The sequence below is a fragment of the Arvicola amphibius genome, chromosome 11, assembly GCF_903992535.2.
Source record: "Arvicola amphibius chromosome 11, mArvAmp1.2, whole genome shotgun sequence".
Taxonomy (NCBI): Eukaryota; Metazoa; Chordata; class Mammalia; order Rodentia; family Cricetidae; genus Arvicola; species Arvicola amphibius.
Genome location: NC_052057.2, coordinates 714,255 through 731,747, shown reverse-complemented (window position 1 = coordinate 731,747; position 17,493 = coordinate 714,255). Strand labels below are relative to the sequence as shown.

The window sequence follows — 17,493 nt, the reverse complement described above, 5'->3', positions numbered from 1 at the left end:
GCTCAGCAGTCAAGAGTCAGGGCTTAGTCTCAGGCATCTACATGGGCACCTACCACCTGTGTGACAGCTCACAACTGTAACTCCAGTTCCAGGGTACCTGGCACCCACACAGACATCCATGTAGGCGAAACACCAATGCACATAAAAAAAGCTGGATTCTCTTTAAGAGACTATTAAGTTAGAAGACAAAAAAATGGTTCTATGTAAGGTTATACTGTGAATTAGACAACTCATTAACTCTTGGGAAACTAGAACTTAGTCTCAGAATTTCTTCAATATAGTTCCTCTCATCGCCTTTTCCTTAATTAAAATTTGAAAACAACCACACAAGTAGAAGAAACTTTGTGTACCAATGACTTAATCCATTATTTTTTTTTTCTGTGAGCTGAGCAACATGTCAGAGCAGAGGCAAACAGGCATATACTCAATTCTTAAGATGTTAAGTCAAAAAGGACAGAGTTTCCACAGCATGGTAGCAAGTTTGTAGATGCCCAGATCATGATAGTTGAAGTAACCAAAGGCGAGAGTACCTTAAAGCGTGTCTTGCCAGTTTCCTGACATGTGTCTCCATAAGCTTAGTAACAACTTTTTCAAGGTTCAAGTGGTTTTGGGGAAGGAGAGCTACAATGTACTATGGAATAGTACATTGCGGATGAGGATTCAGATATGTAGCCGGAAGTAGTCCCAAGAGCAAAGTACTGAAAACTCTCATTCGCCTTATGCAGACAGCCTTGGAATCAGAATGGGGCTTCATGGTGGGTGAACGTGTGCTTTGTGTCAGCCTGGGGTGAGTTGGTGTTGGATCACTGCTGATGTGGAGGCAAATCTGACCACTGGAGTTCGAAGTAACAGACCTTGCGATCCTTTGGCACCACAGAAGACTCTTGACCTCTAGGGAGTCATTATCTTGCTTTTTGAGTATTCAAGTTTACACAACCTATGCTATCCTCTCATTCAGATGTTTAAAGATTTCTGTTTTCCTGCAATGCTGTGGTATAAAATGTCTTAGGGTTTCTCTTGGTGTGACGAAACTTGACCAAAAAGCATGTTTGGGAGGAAAGGGTTTATCTGGCTTACACTTCAGCATTGCTGTTCATCACTGAAGGAATTCAGGGCAGGAACTCAAAACAGGTCAGGATTCTGGATGCAGGAGCTGATGCAGAGGCTGTAGAAGGAGTGGCTTACTGGCTTGCTTCCCATGGCTTGCACAACCCACTTGCTTGTAGAACCCGGGACCAGCAGTCCAGGGATGGCACCACCCACCATAGGCTAGGCCCTCCCGTATTGGTCTTTAAATGAGAAAATGCCAGCCAGGTGGCATTTAATTCCAGCAGAGGGAGGAGAATTTCTGAGACTGAAGCCAGCGTGGTCTACAGAGTGAGTTCCAGGACAGCAGCCAGGGCTACACAGAAAAACCCTGTCTCAAAAAAAAAAAAAAAAAAAAAAAAGCCTTACAGCTGGATCTCATGAAGGCATTTCTACAGCTGAGGCTCCTTCCTCTGATGACTCTAGCTTGTGTCAACACAGAAAACCAGCCAGTACATAGATTTTTCTTTTCTGTGTTGGACAGTGAACTCAGGTCCCATTGCATGACAAGTTCTCTACTGCTAAGTGACACCCCTAGCCCTATTTATACACACTTTTGATCAGTTTGAAATGTGTCTTGATTTCAAACATGAAATTTTTCCATGGTTATGACTTCTTTCCTATTATAATACACTCTTACTGATTTTTAAAAGTCTTCTCCTTAGTGACTTGAGATGATGCTTAGTAGTGGTGAACATAGACTTTGGAGTTAGTGTGCCTCTGTTTTAATTCTAGCAACAACAATTCTTGGTTCTGAAAGCTTGGACAAGGTACTTTGTGTATTTGTGTATACCTCAGTCTTTTGAAATAAGGACGGTACAGTATTGTATGTATTTCGTGGAATATTAAATATAGAAACTCTTAGTTCTTTATTTTACTTTGTTTATTTTTTTGGTTTTTTTGAGACAGGATTTCTCTGTAGCTTTAGACTCTGTCCTGGAACTAGCTCTTGTGGACCAGGCTGGCCTTGAACTCAGAGATCCGCCTGCCTCTGCCTCCCGAGTGCTGGGATTAAAGGCGTGCGCCACCGCCACCCAGCAAAACTCTTAGTTCTTAAAAAAAAAGAAACAAAAAAACCCTTAGTTCTTGATACATGAAGGTGTTACTAAAATTGCTTGTATTACGGCACTTTCTTCCTGCTTTGGTCTATGTTTACATTTTTTGTCATCCATGTCTGCCCAGCATTCATGTACAAGTATCACACTAAGAAAACCTGCTTTGAATTATGGTGTAATCTTCTGATATAGTTATAATTCTTTCAAAGAAATTTAGGTGGCTCTTTAGTTTCTACTTCCATTAGAAAGAAAAAGGCAGTAAATTAAGAAAAGCATATAGTGTTCTTTGTTTTTTCATTCATTTTCTGCAACTGCTAAGCCCTTTGAAGTTAATAATTTCACAATTTATTTTCTAATCTTTGTTTTTTTTTTTTTTGTGGCCAAACTCTTGTCGTGAACCTTGTTGATGTGAATATATTATCTTTCTGTTTTATCTTAGTGTGCTTGGTATACCATGGGCATCTCAGCAGTGTTTCTAGGTTTCCATTATTCCTGAGTATCTTTAGATATCTTTATTGAAGACTAAGATTGAAAATATGAATTATTTTAAAAAGACATTTTTTTTTCAGAGAAATTGTATAGTGTTTTAAAAATGAGTTCTGTGAATATTTCTGTTTTAAGGTGTCTAAAGTGTGGAGATTGGGTAATCATCAAAAGGTTTTTTTTTTTTTTTTTTTTTTTTTTTGCAATTCCTGCAAGAAATGATCATGGTATTGTTTCTGTAAAGGATGCAAGTTAAAAAAGTTGAAGACGAGACTGGGAGATGATGACTCAGTGGTTAAAACCACTGGCTGCTCTTGCAGAGGACCCATGTTTGGATCCCAACACCCGTATTGGTGACTCAGAATTGTCTGTCACTCTAGCTCCGTGGGTTCTGTCACCTTTAGTGGGCTCTGCAGGTTCTGCATGCTTAGGATACACACACATGCATGAAGGCAAGTTTTTCATACAGATAAAAAGTTTAAAAAGTGATTAAATTATACTTTAAAGTTATAAATTAATCAGTCAAACACACTTTATATTAAAATTTTCATGTAAAGTAAGATAAAGCTAACGAACATGGAACTAAATAAATAAATGAATAGCAAATAGCCTGGAAACGGTTGCCCAGTTCAAGCAGTAGAACATTCATAGCTTCCTAGACTCTTTAGTTGTGTGTTTTCCTCCTCCAAATGTAGAATTAAAAGAAAATTAAAAGTTTTTTATTATTCTATTATCCAACTACATATCCTTAGGTTACAATTTAATTTTTGCATATTTGTAAGTTTCCTTATTACAATTTAAATTTGCTTATTTGTTTAACCAACTAATTTATTTGGTTCCTTGAGACAAGTGCTTATTGTAGTCAGGACTGGCCTTGAACTTGCTGTGTAGCTGAGCTTGGCCTAAAATTCCTGCTTACTCTACCACATCTAGCCTAATATATTTTAAAAGTACCAGATGAATTTATCTATTGAAGAACCTGTAACTTTGGACATTTTATATTTTTCCGTCAGAATTTTGTTCATTGATTACTAATAATGTACTTATACGTGTCCTGAAGTCCTGTATTTCCTGCGTTTTGGCAGCAGAATCTAGTCTGTATCAGACTCAGCTTCCATTCCTCTGGCGAGACTGTAGGTGGTGCTCTACCCTTTCCTTGGAAGCAATTGCTCCTGGCTTCTCTGTGTGGATGATGTTATCGGCCCTGGCATTCACGATCAAAATATATTTATTTACTTAGGCCTAAAAAAAAGTGGTCACAGTGTCTATCTTTCTCTCTCTGGTGTGTGTGTGTGTGTGTGTGAGTGTGTGTGTGTGAACTGGAACCTTTGAATGAGGGAATTCTTGATTTGGTTACCTAGTGGTACTGTCACCAATGTACATTTATGGAAGGCAGAATAAATGGACAGTTTTTTTTTCTCTTAATTTTACTAGTTTTCAAAGGAACAGGTATTTCTGCCTTATCTTTTAGAGCAATGGTTCACAACCTATGGGTCATGACCCCTACAGAGGTTGAAAACAGACATCCTGCATATTATATCCTTACATTATGATTCATAACAATAGCAAGATCTTAGTTATGAAGTAGCAATGAAATAATTTTATGGTTGGGGGTCACCACAACATGAGGCACTATATTAAAGGGCCACAAAAGTAGGAAGGTTGTGGAATACTACTTTAGAGAAAACCAGTGAATTTGTTCTTGTGAATTAGAAATTTCATGAATTTAAATGTATTTGATTATAATTGTTCTTATCATTGAACCACAGATTACCTTGTCTTTGGCTAATAGTGTATTTTTGGCAGAGCCTTTTTTATTTGATGATATTCCTGATATTGTGTATGGTAAGATAATTTAGGCTCAGTTTTTTATTTCTAGCCCTAGACCTTGGATCAGAGGTTTTTAAGAGAAACCCTGTCAGAAGTACCTCTTCAACACTTCAGTCAGAGTGCTATTCACACTCATTATTACCCTTTGGTTATTGCTCATGTGGCTTTCAGAGGCCAGAACTATACATATATTCTTAAGTACCAATTACAGTTGTATTATTGGAGTGTGTGCTTAAATTATCGTATAACTGCCTAGTGATACTTCTAGATACTTCTATTAAGTACAGGGTTAGTTGTTCAGATCCTATCAGGTTGAGCGCATTCTTTTCTCTATCTACTTCACATGTTTTTATCATGAAAGGCTGTTAGATTTTGACAAATTCTTTTTGTGTTTATTGAGATGATCATATTATTTTCTTTTTATGTTATCCATGTATATAATTTATTGCTTTTTACTGTATATATGTATGTATGTGGGTGCACAAGCATATGTGTGTGTGCATGCATGCATGCGCATATGTGTGTGTGTGCAGTTGCATGCTTATGTGTATGGAGACCAGAGCTCACCTTTGTATATTGTTTCTCATAAACTACCTACTTTTTTGTTGTTTTTTTTGAGCCATGTTCTCTCATTGGACTGAAACTCTCCACACGGCTTAGGCTGCCTGGCCAGTCCTAGGATCCAGTTGTCCCCACCTCCCCAGGGCTGGCATTAAATATATGCCACTCTGTTTTTTTTTTTTTTTTTTTTTTTTTCGAGACAGGGTAAAATATGGGTTCTAGGCCTTGAACTCATGTCCCAGATATCTTATCGACAGAGGCATCTACAGCCCCATAATTTAATGTTTATATGTTTATGTGTTAAACTAAACTTGTATTTCTGAAATAAATCTGATTTGCTTATTGTGTAGAATTATTTTTACATGTTGTTAATATTTCTTCCATGTTTTAGTGATATCTCCTGTGCTTAGTTAGGTGTTTTTCTAGTACAAGTGTAACACTGGCTTCATTGAGTTCTTGAGGTGTTTGTGAAGAATTATACTAGTTCATTTTTGACAAAACTGTCAGAGCTCCAGCTGTACTTTGTGAGTTATTTTTGATCTTTTTATTTGTTCTAACCATTTTATCTTTTCATTTCTTATAGAACCAGTATCAGGAATAAGGGACTTTCTAGGAATTTTTTGCTTTTATCTAAGTTGTTACTTTTTGACAACAACTGTTCAGAATATTCCTTTGTGATCTTTTTGTTTCTGTAAGGCTGGTAGTAATATGCTCTCTTTTGTTTCTAATTTTAATGATTTGAGTCTTTTTTTTTTCCTGATCAATGAAACCAGATTTTGTCAATGTTTTCCTTTTGTTCTTTTGAGACAGGGTCGTCTTCCTCTACTATTGAATTGGAGAGTTCTTTATGTATTTTAGATACCCTTTTTTGAGATATTTGCTTTTCAAATATAGTTTGCTATTTTATTTATACACACACACTCTAATATATTAGTTTTCTCCAGGGAATTTACTTTTGGGTCTGAAGTCTAAGACATAACAGTTCATACTTTGTGAAGAAAACAGATTTTTTTTTATGTTCCAAATCTTACTGTTCTTCAAAATAAGACTTTAGATTAGTAACTATGAAATTAGCAATGTAATCTAAAATAGTTTGGAAGTATTAAGGAAATGACATTGGAGGTAGAGTGCTTGAACAAATACTATGTGCTTGTTAAATACTATGTAATTTTACATTATAAACACATAATTAGACACACATACGGAGGTGATTGATTGGAATATGGAATGTGTGACTGCTTGCTGTTTCATATCCTGCGGTATTTCAGTCCATGCAATGTGAGTTCAGTGGACTTCTTTCTGCTTGTCACTGGTGACAGATTTCTGATTTTTAAAATATGACAGTGGTATAAATCACTAGTTTGCTAGATTGAACTAGTAATCTATTAAAGAACATGGCAGTATTTACTGTAGATAAATGCAAATTTAAAAAGGTTCTGTGTATGAAGGTTTAAATGATTTATTATCCTTCAGTGCATGCCTGAGTCTGAAGTTATGTAATAGATTTAGAAAATTTCATTTCCTGTTTGAAGGTTCAAATTTGCATATTTTTCTCTAAGTATTGGAGCTTAGTTGATAGAATATATAGTAAAACTGATAATACTATTGCTTAATTTTTTGGGGGGTGAATAACAGTGTCAATCCTTTTAAAGTATAGGTAAGTGATTAAATATACCCACTTTATTTTATTTTTTTCTGGGATAGAGGTTAAGGGAGAATTTCAGAAATGGAAATTGTAGTCTCTAGGTGGTTTAAGAATTGTGTTCACATGAGTTTTCTGTCTCCTTAATTTGGCTTCTTTTTTTCTTCCCTCCGAAGTTGCAGTTCATACAGGTTTTAATATGGTGAACGACTATAATCCCATAACAAGTTCTTACTTCACACAGTTGTTTTTTTATTATTTATTCTTTTGAGACAGTTGTTCCAGTTGTGTGTTTCTGAGAAGGCCCTTGGTTTGTAGCCCAGGTGGACTGAACCCTGCTGCCCCAGTGCTCACCCCTGCCAGGATTATCGTTACCACACCCAGATCTACTTATTTCTAAAACTAAATCTTTGTTTCAGGACAGTTGCAGAGTCACATGCAGTTTAAGAAATTAGAAAGAGAAATTCTGTCTTCTTTATCTACTTTTCTCCAATATGAAAAAACCTTGCAGAAGCACGATACTTTGACAGTGATATAATCAAGATAAGTGGTGCTTCCTGGTGTCTTCCTATAGCCACGCCTCCTCCTGCTGCTCCCCTTGTGACTGCTGAAAACCACCAGTCTTTTTCCCACTGTTTTCCTGTTGAATTACATATAAATGGAATAATATATAAATTCTTGTTTCTTTTCAGCTAGTACAGTATCTTGAAGATTTATTTAGATTGTTGTGTGTATCAGCACTCTGTCCTGTTTGTTGTGTATTGGGTATGGTAAAGGTTTTCTGTTTCCATTTTCAGACTATTATGAAAAAAATGACTATAAACGTTCATGTTACATTTTTTTCTCATGGTACATAGTTGGTTTTCTCTTTTTAAGGAAAAATGCTAGGTATACATTTGCTAGCTCCAGTAGTAGTTGCATGTTTAATTTTTGAAAGAAATTACTGAACTGTTTCTACAGTGCATGTGTCTTTTCATAGCCTCACAAGCAACATATAAGGGACTCAGCTTCTCTGCAACTTCTAGGAATTGATGTTTTGTTTTCATTCTGATTGCTGTGTCCTGATATCTCATTGTAGTCTGAGTTTCAATAATATCTAATAGTTTTAAACTTTTATCCATATATTTATTTGTCTTCGTACTATCTTTTTTAGTGAAATATGTTCTGTTCTTTGGTTTATTTTTTAATTAGCTTTTTTTCTGCTAATGAATTTTGATTTTGAGAGTTCTTTATATTTTTTAGATGTCCTTTTCTTAGTTATTTGGTTTACAAATATAGTTTCTATATAGGTTGGGTTTTTTTTTGAGCAAAAGTTTGTAATCTTTGATAAAGCCTAATTCATAAGTTTCCCCATGGGATTTGCTTTTGGGTATGTAGTCTAAGAACTCTTAAATTAGCCTTGAGAAGTTTTGTTTTCTAATAGTTTTATATTGTATGTTTCAGCCTGTGACCTATGCTAAACTGTTTTGGGTTGAGTGTGATACTTGTGATAGCATTTATTTGTTTGTTTTTAATGTCTAGTTGCTACAGGCCATGTGCTTAAAAGATCTTCAAAACTCAGTCGGTATAGTACATTTCTAGATTCTCTTTTCTGTTCCATGGATTTGTGTGTCTGTCCTCCTGGTGACTCCTCATGGTAGCGATTACCATAACAATGTAGAAATCTGAAATTAGGCAGGCAATTTCCTCCGATTTTCCCCCCTTTAAAATCGCTTTTCTGTTATAGTTCATTTGCTTCTTCTGTATAAATCTTAAAATAATATTTTCTACATTTGTAGAACTCTTTTGGGGATTTATGACAGAAACTATTAAGTGTACCTATGCCATCTCTTGGGGAATGTTGAGACAATACCCTAGTTCTTCATGTTTCAGTGGTTTTATGTCTAAGTGTTTTTTTTTTTTATATTTCTGTCAGTTGTAAATGTTGCCATTTTTATTTCTTTGCCTATATTGTCATTGTTAATAGACACAAATAGAACTGTCCTTGTATGCTTGTTTTGTAACCAAATCACCTTGCTAGACGCTCACTTCTTAACTTTGTTATGTAGGTTTCTATTCATGATTCATGTGTGATCAAGTTTCTTTTCCATCTTTTTCCTCTGTCTTTCTTTTGAGTTGAGAAGCATAAAATTTGTGATCATCTTGAAACATTTAATAGTAATATGCAGTGAAATTATGTGAATATTGAAGTACTTTTTGGTTGTTTAAAATTACAAATATTTCCATACTAATTACAGGGTTATTTAAATTTCCTTTTTTATGTTGAGAAATTTGTGGTAGCTTGTGATCAAGCCCTGGTCTTCTGGAAGAGCTTCCAGTGTTCTTAACCAAAGAGTTATCTCTCTAGGCCTCTTCTTGCCTTGTTTTTAAAAGACAGGGTCTCACAATTTAGCGCTGGGAAATTTGCAACTTGCTTCATACACTAGGTTGTCCTTGAACTCACAGAGATCTGCAAGTAAAATCTCTTAAAACTAAATCTGTTCTCTTCAATTCAAAAGCTTTCTGCTTTCTGTGGAGCTTTGTCTGCAAACATTTTGAAGAAGGTGCAACCCAAATGTTTGCTGTGGACAATAAGGGAAAGAATATTGTTTGTGACCGCAATGCAGCCTTGCAAAGCGGTCAGATTCTTCTTTGGTCACTCATTGAATGGTAGTTTGTAAAGAGTAATAGTCTCACTTTCAGTGGCAGGTCATTGAGGGTTAGCTTTCTCTTGAAAGGCTGGGGTTATGTACACTTGCTAAAGAGCTGAACATTCTCTCACCTATCAGTAAAGCACTGAAGTAAGGACTTACTACATTTTTGCGTCGTTTTGTTAAAAATATTTTTATAAGTTTTGAAACAGTTGCAGTTTCTTTCTTGAATTCTAAATATCTGCCATCTCACAATATTTGAGATTAAAAAATATATATATATATAAAGGGAAACTCCCTATAGCTATGATTAAAGCATACTTTCAGCTACTCCTACTTGTCTTCTTGGCCCACAGATATAGACTGCAATCCTCATGCCTGGTTATACTTGTATCTCTGTTTCCTTTTTCTTTTTTACTTGCCCACATTTTTTTCTCCATATCAATTGTTTTTGGTTTGTTTCATTGATTCTTTTTCAGTTTTTTAAAAATATAATTCTTTATAGATTATTTGAAATTTTCACATCATGCACCCAATCCCTTTCACTTCCAGTCCCTCCATATCCATCCCTCACCCCTGCAGTAAGTATATCCCCAAAATTAATTAAAAACAAGACAACAAATAAACAAAAAACATCACTTCGATCCTCCATCTTTCCAACACCTCTTCATTCATCTTAGTTGCATTGTGAGCTGCAGTGTGTCACATAGTACACCCCTTTTGTCCAGTCAGTCCACACATAATGTTCATTGTAGTGAGTCATTGCTCTGGTTCAAGGTACGCATCATCACTGGGCCCTCATCAAAACTCCTCTCATTTAGCCTGTTATTCTCCTTCAGTTTAAATTAAATATTTTCAACAGTAGTCATTCATATTCTTATATATTCAGAATCAAAATTCACTCAGCATTAGGCGTAGACCTCATGTTTTTGGCTGAATATGTCTTACTATTTATGTAAGCGTTTTAGTAAAAATTACGTGAAATAACTATTTTCTGACTTACTTAACTGATTATAAAGCTCATATATACAGCTTTTCTATTTTTGCTCAAGTATTTTTGTTTTGTAGAGATTTTGTATATTGTGTTGTAATGGTGGTGTATGTCAGTGATCCTAACACTTGGGAGGCTGAAGCAGGATTATGAATTTGATCACACACACACACACACACACACACACACACACACACACACACACACACGAGATTTACTGTCTTGTGTGATACACTTTTTTACTTACAGTGTGTTATGTTAAATGTTTGCATGTGTGACAACATATGTGTAGATGTGTGTGCAAGTATGTGTATGGAGGCAGAGGTTGACCTCAGCTCTCCTTGATTGCTCTCCACCCTATATGTTGAGGCAGAGTCTCTTACTACAACCCAGGGTTTACTGATTCTATTTAGTCTAGCTAGGCAGTTTGCTGTGGGTATCACGTCTTCATATTCTGAGGGCTGGGATTCCAGGCAGGCTTCCATGCCTAGCTGGCATTTATGTGGTTCTAGTGATTTGAACTCTGTTCCTTAAGCTTGAATGGAAAGTTGATTATCCACCTCTGAAGCTCATGGTCTGGCCTTTAAAAGAGTTTTTGAGAATGTTTCCTGTGGAATTTAGTTGGGGTCATTAGTTTGCTAGGAATGTGTAACAAGGACCTAGTAATTGAGCTGCTGAAATAGCAGAAACTTACTGCCTCAGAGTTTTGTATACTAGAAGTTAAAATCTAATGTGATTGCAATTTGGTACTTTTGTAGACTTACGAAAATCTTCTTCTTCTTCTTCTTCTTCTTCTTCTTCTTCTTCTTCTTCTTCTTCTTCTTCTTCTTCTTCTTCTTCTTCTTCTTCTCCTCCTCCTCCTCCTCTTCCTCTTCCTCTTCCTCTTCCTCTTCCTCTTCCTCTTCCTCCTCCTCCTCCTCCTCCTCCTCCTCAACCCCTCCTCCTCCACTAATGGGAGAAGGAGACACTGACTTCTACAAATTACCCTTTAACCTCCACATGTTTGCTATGGTGCACACACCCACATGTTCATACACACAAAAAATATAATAAAACATAGTCACAGGTATATTTTTATAACTTCTGAGAAAATTTAACTATAACCATATATATTAATTCAGTTGGTACAATGGAGAGACCAAAACACATTAGTGGTTTCTAAAAAGGAGACATGTTTGTCTGGTTGAAAATCTGGGCGTGGGCTGCTGCAGTGGTTCTGTGGTTGCCAGGATCCAGGGTATTGATGTACCTACTATAATCCTCACTCTGAGATGGATGCTTAGCTTCTGAGATGGCCCCTCTGGCTATCCACTGTTTATGTATCGTATGTACTATGTAGGAGGACGGTTGGGAAGACATGGCTGAGATGGGAGGGTTGTGAGTTTGAGGTCAGCGAGGAAAATGAGTCATCTCTGTGTTAGTACCTTTCATGGATCCTGCTTGCTTCAAAACTGCTTAGTTTTTAAAATGTTGATCTCAAAGTATCTATTTTCCCCCAAGGACCCATTCCTGTGTGAATGTGACACTGTACGTGAGAGGAACTTTATGTTTCAGTTCATCTTATATGTAAACCAGCTCAGAATAAGTAATTTAGACATTTTTGGACAAGTCACAAGAACTATAGCAAAGCCTGGTCGGTGGCGAAGGCTGAGATTGTACCCTTCCCTATCGTCTGTTGTCCTGTCTCCGAGGAGAAATGCAGCAAGTTCACATTGAGTTATCTAGAGTAAGCATGTTCGCCTGTGAACTACCAGGGTGTTGAGTTACAGTCTTCCAGCTTTATAAATCTCTTGAAGAGAAGATACATAGTTTTCATCTTTCTGAATTTTCTGTATTTTTTTGAGAATATAAGTGACTCAGCTTAGTGACCAATTTTAAGTTAAAGCATTTTATTATTAAAACTATTGAGATGAAAATTATCACACTCAAATTAAGATCTTGGTACAAAAGTTGTAAAGGTTCATTTGAATTCTTTGAAATAAATACTTTAAAAGGTCTATAATCATATACATTAAACTGTGACCTATATAAAGCATGTTATGCCACCCTGAAGGTTGCTATAAAAATTGTTTATGAAGTTCATGCAAGACTAAAATATGTTGAAATGGAGAGTTTTGAAAAATGTTCTATATAGCAGAGGAGACCAAATCATGCTAAAATGCAGGAAAAGACTATACATCAGTTTCCAGTCTACATTATTCAAAAAAAATACAACCATAAAAAGGTAATAAGATTACATTTTCACATTTCATGGCTGGTAAAGTGCATTAGGCTGCTCAGATATTCATAACTCCCTGTGACATTTGGAAGATTACATTTTGGAGGGGAGAGCCATTACTGCCGCTCAGATAATAGCTCGCGACGCCTGGGTCCTGGGTATGATCCTCGTCAGGGAGACAAATTTGTGTTTTGAAGGTTGATCAGCTTCAAATAACTATTAGAAAGGGTTAACCTGACATATTGTAGGCTCTCCGCTTGGTTTTTAGGTATAATAGATATGCATGCATACAGTATATCAATATGCCACACATTTGTATGTACAAAATCCAGTCATCAATTTCTCCCTGAAAGGCACATCTTACAATATTTAATGCAGTGGAAAAATATTTAAAACACCTGTCTGAATATTGCTTTCACACTATAAGCTCAATTTAGAAGCTGGTGAAATATTTGGGTTTTTATTTGGAAATTACTTTCCAAATTAATTCTGTAGCTTCTTGGAAGGGTGATTACTGATGGTAATCTATACAGATAAGAGAGAAAGATGGATGTAACACTAAGGTGAAGGCAAGGTGTCTCAACGGAGTTTAGTTCTACCCAGAAGACATATAATTGTTGAAGAGATTTTCACAGCATTTGAACTCTCTATCTATCTATCTATCTATCTATCTATCTATCTATCTATCTATCTATCTATCATCTATCTATCATCTATCTATCATCTATCATCTATCTACCTACCTACCTACCTATCATCCATCCATCCATCATCTATCTATCTATCTATCTATCTATCTATCTATCTATCTATCTATCTATCATCTATCTACCTACCTACCTACCTATCATCCATCCACCCATCATCTATCTATCTATCTATCTATCTATCTATCTATCTATCTATCTATCTATCTATCTTCTATCTACCTACCTACCTACCTATCATCCATCCATCCATCCATCCATCTATCATCTATCTGTCTAATCTATCTATCATCTGTCTATTTTTCTTGTAAATTATTTTTTATGTTGGTTTGTTTGTCCACATGCTGTTAGTGTGTATTGAGGAAGTGCTTTTCTGTACTCAACTGAGAACTTCTGGTTTCTGTCTACTAGAAAATATTGCTGAAGTTGCCTTACTATTGTGTCTCTATGATTTTCACAAAACCTTTTCTCTTTCTGCTTTTCTCTCGTGAAATGGTGAGTTTAGGACAGTGTGCTATCACAGGTAACACTGTATAGGATTATTGGTGTTTTATGGCTGTAGGATTTATTGTTTGTTTGCTGCCTTCCTGCGACTTCATGGTGTACTTTCGATCAGAAGTTACTCTGGTGCTCGAAGAAGTTACTCTTTAATTTTGTATTCTATTTTCTGTGTGGATTTCCACATATACCCATTTTCTCAAAATCACTAATGTATGAGAACACATTTCCCTAAGTCCTTACCCACAGTATATTTTATTATGTATATTATTTAGGACTTGGAATTTTTATAACATATCTAAATAATTTTTATTTTGTTATTAAAATTGATTTTGTGAATAAGATTGAGGTTTTGCTCATATGTCATGGTGTCATTGTAGGCATTTTATTCATTGCGTTGTCCCAAAATTTACTTTAAATTTTTCTTTTAGGAAGTTTTTTATATTTACAACATGAGTCATGAATGATTTTTCTCCTTTGTGTAATTATATTTTGATTTTGTGGTTTATTTTCTTATGTACTTAACCCCTCCCCCCAAATTACTTTAGGTTAAGCCCAGAGTTTTATATGCTAGGTGAGCACTCTAGCACTGAGCTATAGTCTCTGTTCAGAATTTTAATTTATATTAAATTGATCAGTGAGAAGTCAAGAAATCTTAACAATATTTTTTATATTTAATAATTTTTTGATAATTAACTAATGAATTTTGATAATTAATTAATGAATTTTTTTGAGGCATGGTCTCTAGTAGCCCAAACTGGCCTTAAATTCAATATTTAACTATAGATAACCCTCAACTCTTTTCTTTTTTGTTTAGTTTTGTTTTGTTTTTGGGATAGGATCTCACTATATATTTCTGGCTGGCCTGGAGGTTGCTACGTAGACCAGGCTGGTCTTGAACTCAGAGTTCTGCTTGCCTCTGCTTTCTGGAGTGCTGGGAATGGCATGAACCACTATATCACGATGCCTGACCTTTATACTTTTTTTTTTTTTTTTAAGATTTGTTCATTTGTTATTTAATGAGGATGAGAGTTTTGCCTCCATGTATTTAAGTATACTATGGGTGTGCCTGATACCCTTGGAGGCCAGAAGAGGATGCCCAATTACTTGGAATTGGAGTTAAGCATGGTTGTGTGTAATGTGAGCCCTGGGATCCAAACCTCGACCGTCTGTGATGGAGCCTCTCTCCAGCCCTGACGCTGCTTCTCAAGCACTAGGATTTAGGCGTCTGGCTTAGAAAAGGCTTTACCTCTCAAGTTTACAAAATACATTTCTACCATTTGGTGAATCTGAAAATTACTTTCTTAAGTTACCCTATATTTGTTATTTTTAAAATACTTTAAATTTTATATTCCAAGTTTTAAGCCACTTTGTGTTATCTAGATTTGAAGATTTCTTCAGAGGATTTATTTTTTTGAGATTTACAAAAACTCGAATATTTTGTTGTTGGGGTGGGGAATGCTGTGATGGGTAGTCAGACTGGTAGTGGTAATGTACAGTAATGCCTTGACCACGCTTTTGTTTGTTTTCCCTCGGAAGCTGGTGGGAGGCCAGTTTGATCTGGAGATGAACTTCATTATCCAAGAAGGTGAGAGTATCATCTGCATGGTGGAGTTACTGGAAAAATGTGACATTACTTGCCAAGCAGAAGTCTGGAGCATGTTTACAGCCATTCTGAAGAAGAGCATACGAAACCTTCAAGTCTGCACGGAAGTCGGCCTTGTGGAGAGAGTTCTGGGGAAAATTGAAAAAGTTGACAGTATGATTGCAGGTATGACTTTCTGTAGCTGTGTGTGTGTGTGTGTGTGTGTGTGTGTGTGCGCAATGCCCGCGGAGGCCAGAGGTGTCCTATACCCTTGGAGCTGGAGTTTTACGTGGCTGTGCCTTACCCGACAGGCCTAGAAACCAAGCCCAGGTGCTCTGGAAGAGCTGTGTGTGCTCTTATCCACTGAGCCCCGTGACATGTGTCCAGACTATTATGTGAGCACATATTTTAATTCTTTATCTTTAGAAATATAAGTAGCTCACCTTTTTCATTGTTTGTTTGCTTTTTCTCAGATCTTCTCGTTGACATGTTGGGAGTGCTGGCCAGCTATAATTTGACAGTTAGAGAACTAAAGCTTTTCTTCAGTAAACTTCAAGGAGATAAAGGACAATGGGTAAAAAAAAAAATGAAAATAAACATCCTAAGTAGTAAATGCTCTGGTATTTGAAAGTACCTCTTCCAAGCACATTAGTAGTTTATAAAGTGACTAATAATTATTCCACATGCAGTACGTGGAATTGCGGGGAAGAGATCAATCAAAGTAGCATTTCATGTGCATTGCTACTTTTGTTTGTGTGTCCTAGGTAGACTACTAATTTGGTCCTTGTTAAACTGGTGTTATAAAAGCTATATGTCTATTATTTATTGATGTTGAGAATGTATTAAGTAGCACTCACTTTCCTTCTGCTCTGAGTAGTAATGGCCCTTTAATGTGAGCAGCATGTTCAGGGAACAGTGTCTTTGCAGATTAGAGCCCTCCTCTCCAGGTGCAATTAATGGTCTTTTGTAGTAAGTTGTGAACCTGTTTTGAATCCCAGGTACCTTATGGAAACCTTTTTTTTTTTTTTGTTTTCTTTGTCCTTATTTTTTTTCTCATTTTTTTTTTATTAAAATGGAAACCTTTTTTTTTCTTGCAATTTAATTAGCTGTTTGTTAGAGGAGTATTTGCTAGTAAATAATTGCTCCATTTTTTGTTTGGATCCGTTAGTGACTTGATCATTGTCTTTAGTTCAGCCAGCTTCCTATAATTATTAGGTCTATTAAATTTCATCCTTATTTGTACCTATAATTCATCATGTTAAAATATATATTCTTTAGCTTATATGTTGTAAACTCCAACTCTCACACCTGTGGTGTGACCCTGTTTTCAGCTTGTAATAAAGAAGAACGAATGCCCTTATTTTTACTATATTTGCTTATAGGCTTATTAAGATGGTAATGTGTGTCTAATTGCCCTTGACTTTCCTTATAAATATTAATGAGATTTTTATTTTAGTTCTTGATTGTTTAATGTACTAGATAGTTTTGTGGGCCAAAGAAACATTAAAAATATGATGTTAAATCCTTTATATATGCTGCGCATTTGAGGCACATTGTAGAATGAAAGATGCTAGAGAAATTTAACCACTTCTGTGAGTTCCGGGAGGATTGCTTGAGGAAGTGGACTTTAGACTTCAAGATGAGCTTTGAAGGATATGAAAGATTTCCTTGATTGCAGGAGACTGAGGTAGGCTTAGTGAGCACATTTTCAGCAGAGGGGATAGTTTGTAAATAGAACCCAGGATCAAAGATATGCAAGATGAAGTTGGAGATAGAGATCAGTATCTGTTAGGCCATTTAAAGAGTGGTCTGCTTAAAGACAGGAGAGCAAGGGCATGATTATGGCTAAAACCGTGCTTTTGGGGTTAGATTGAGTTTTGATCCTGACCCCACAGTTACTGTAAACTTCAAGAAGAGCACCGGGGGAGTGCTCTTCCGCTTCAGAGCTTCCTCTGTAAAATCAGGAAAATAACAGGATCATGTTTTAGGTTGTGAAGTTAAAATATTATGACTTATTTAAAGTATCATTGACATTAGAGTCTAAGTAAGCATTATTTAGTACTTGTTAAATTAAGATGTGTAGAGGAGTAGGTGGCAGTTGAAGTAGTTTATAAATTTTAAAGGTCAGTTTTTGAAGTGTTTGAGGGTGTGAAACAATATTAGATCATATTTACTGAACAAAAAATGTGCTCTATAGCACTACAAAA

The 17,493-nt window shown here is 35.9% G+C and overlaps 1 protein-coding gene across 3 annotated transcripts in view; it reads left to right on the top strand.

Annotated features, from left to right (window-relative positions):
• The window catches only part of Lrba (LPS responsive beige-like anchor protein), a 481,883-nt gene that overhangs the window by 40,263 nt on the left and 424,127 nt on the right, over positions 1-17,493 (top strand). For all 3 annotated transcript variants that reach the window (XM_038347328.2, XM_038347329.2, XM_038347327.2), the window contains exons 3-4: positions 15,241-15,472; positions 15,760-15,860. In XM_038347328.2, coding sequence (XP_038203256.1) covers positions 15,241-15,472; positions 15,760-15,860 — 333 coding nt within the window. The remainder of the gene's footprint in view (positions 1-15,240; positions 15,473-15,759; positions 15,861-17,493) is intronic.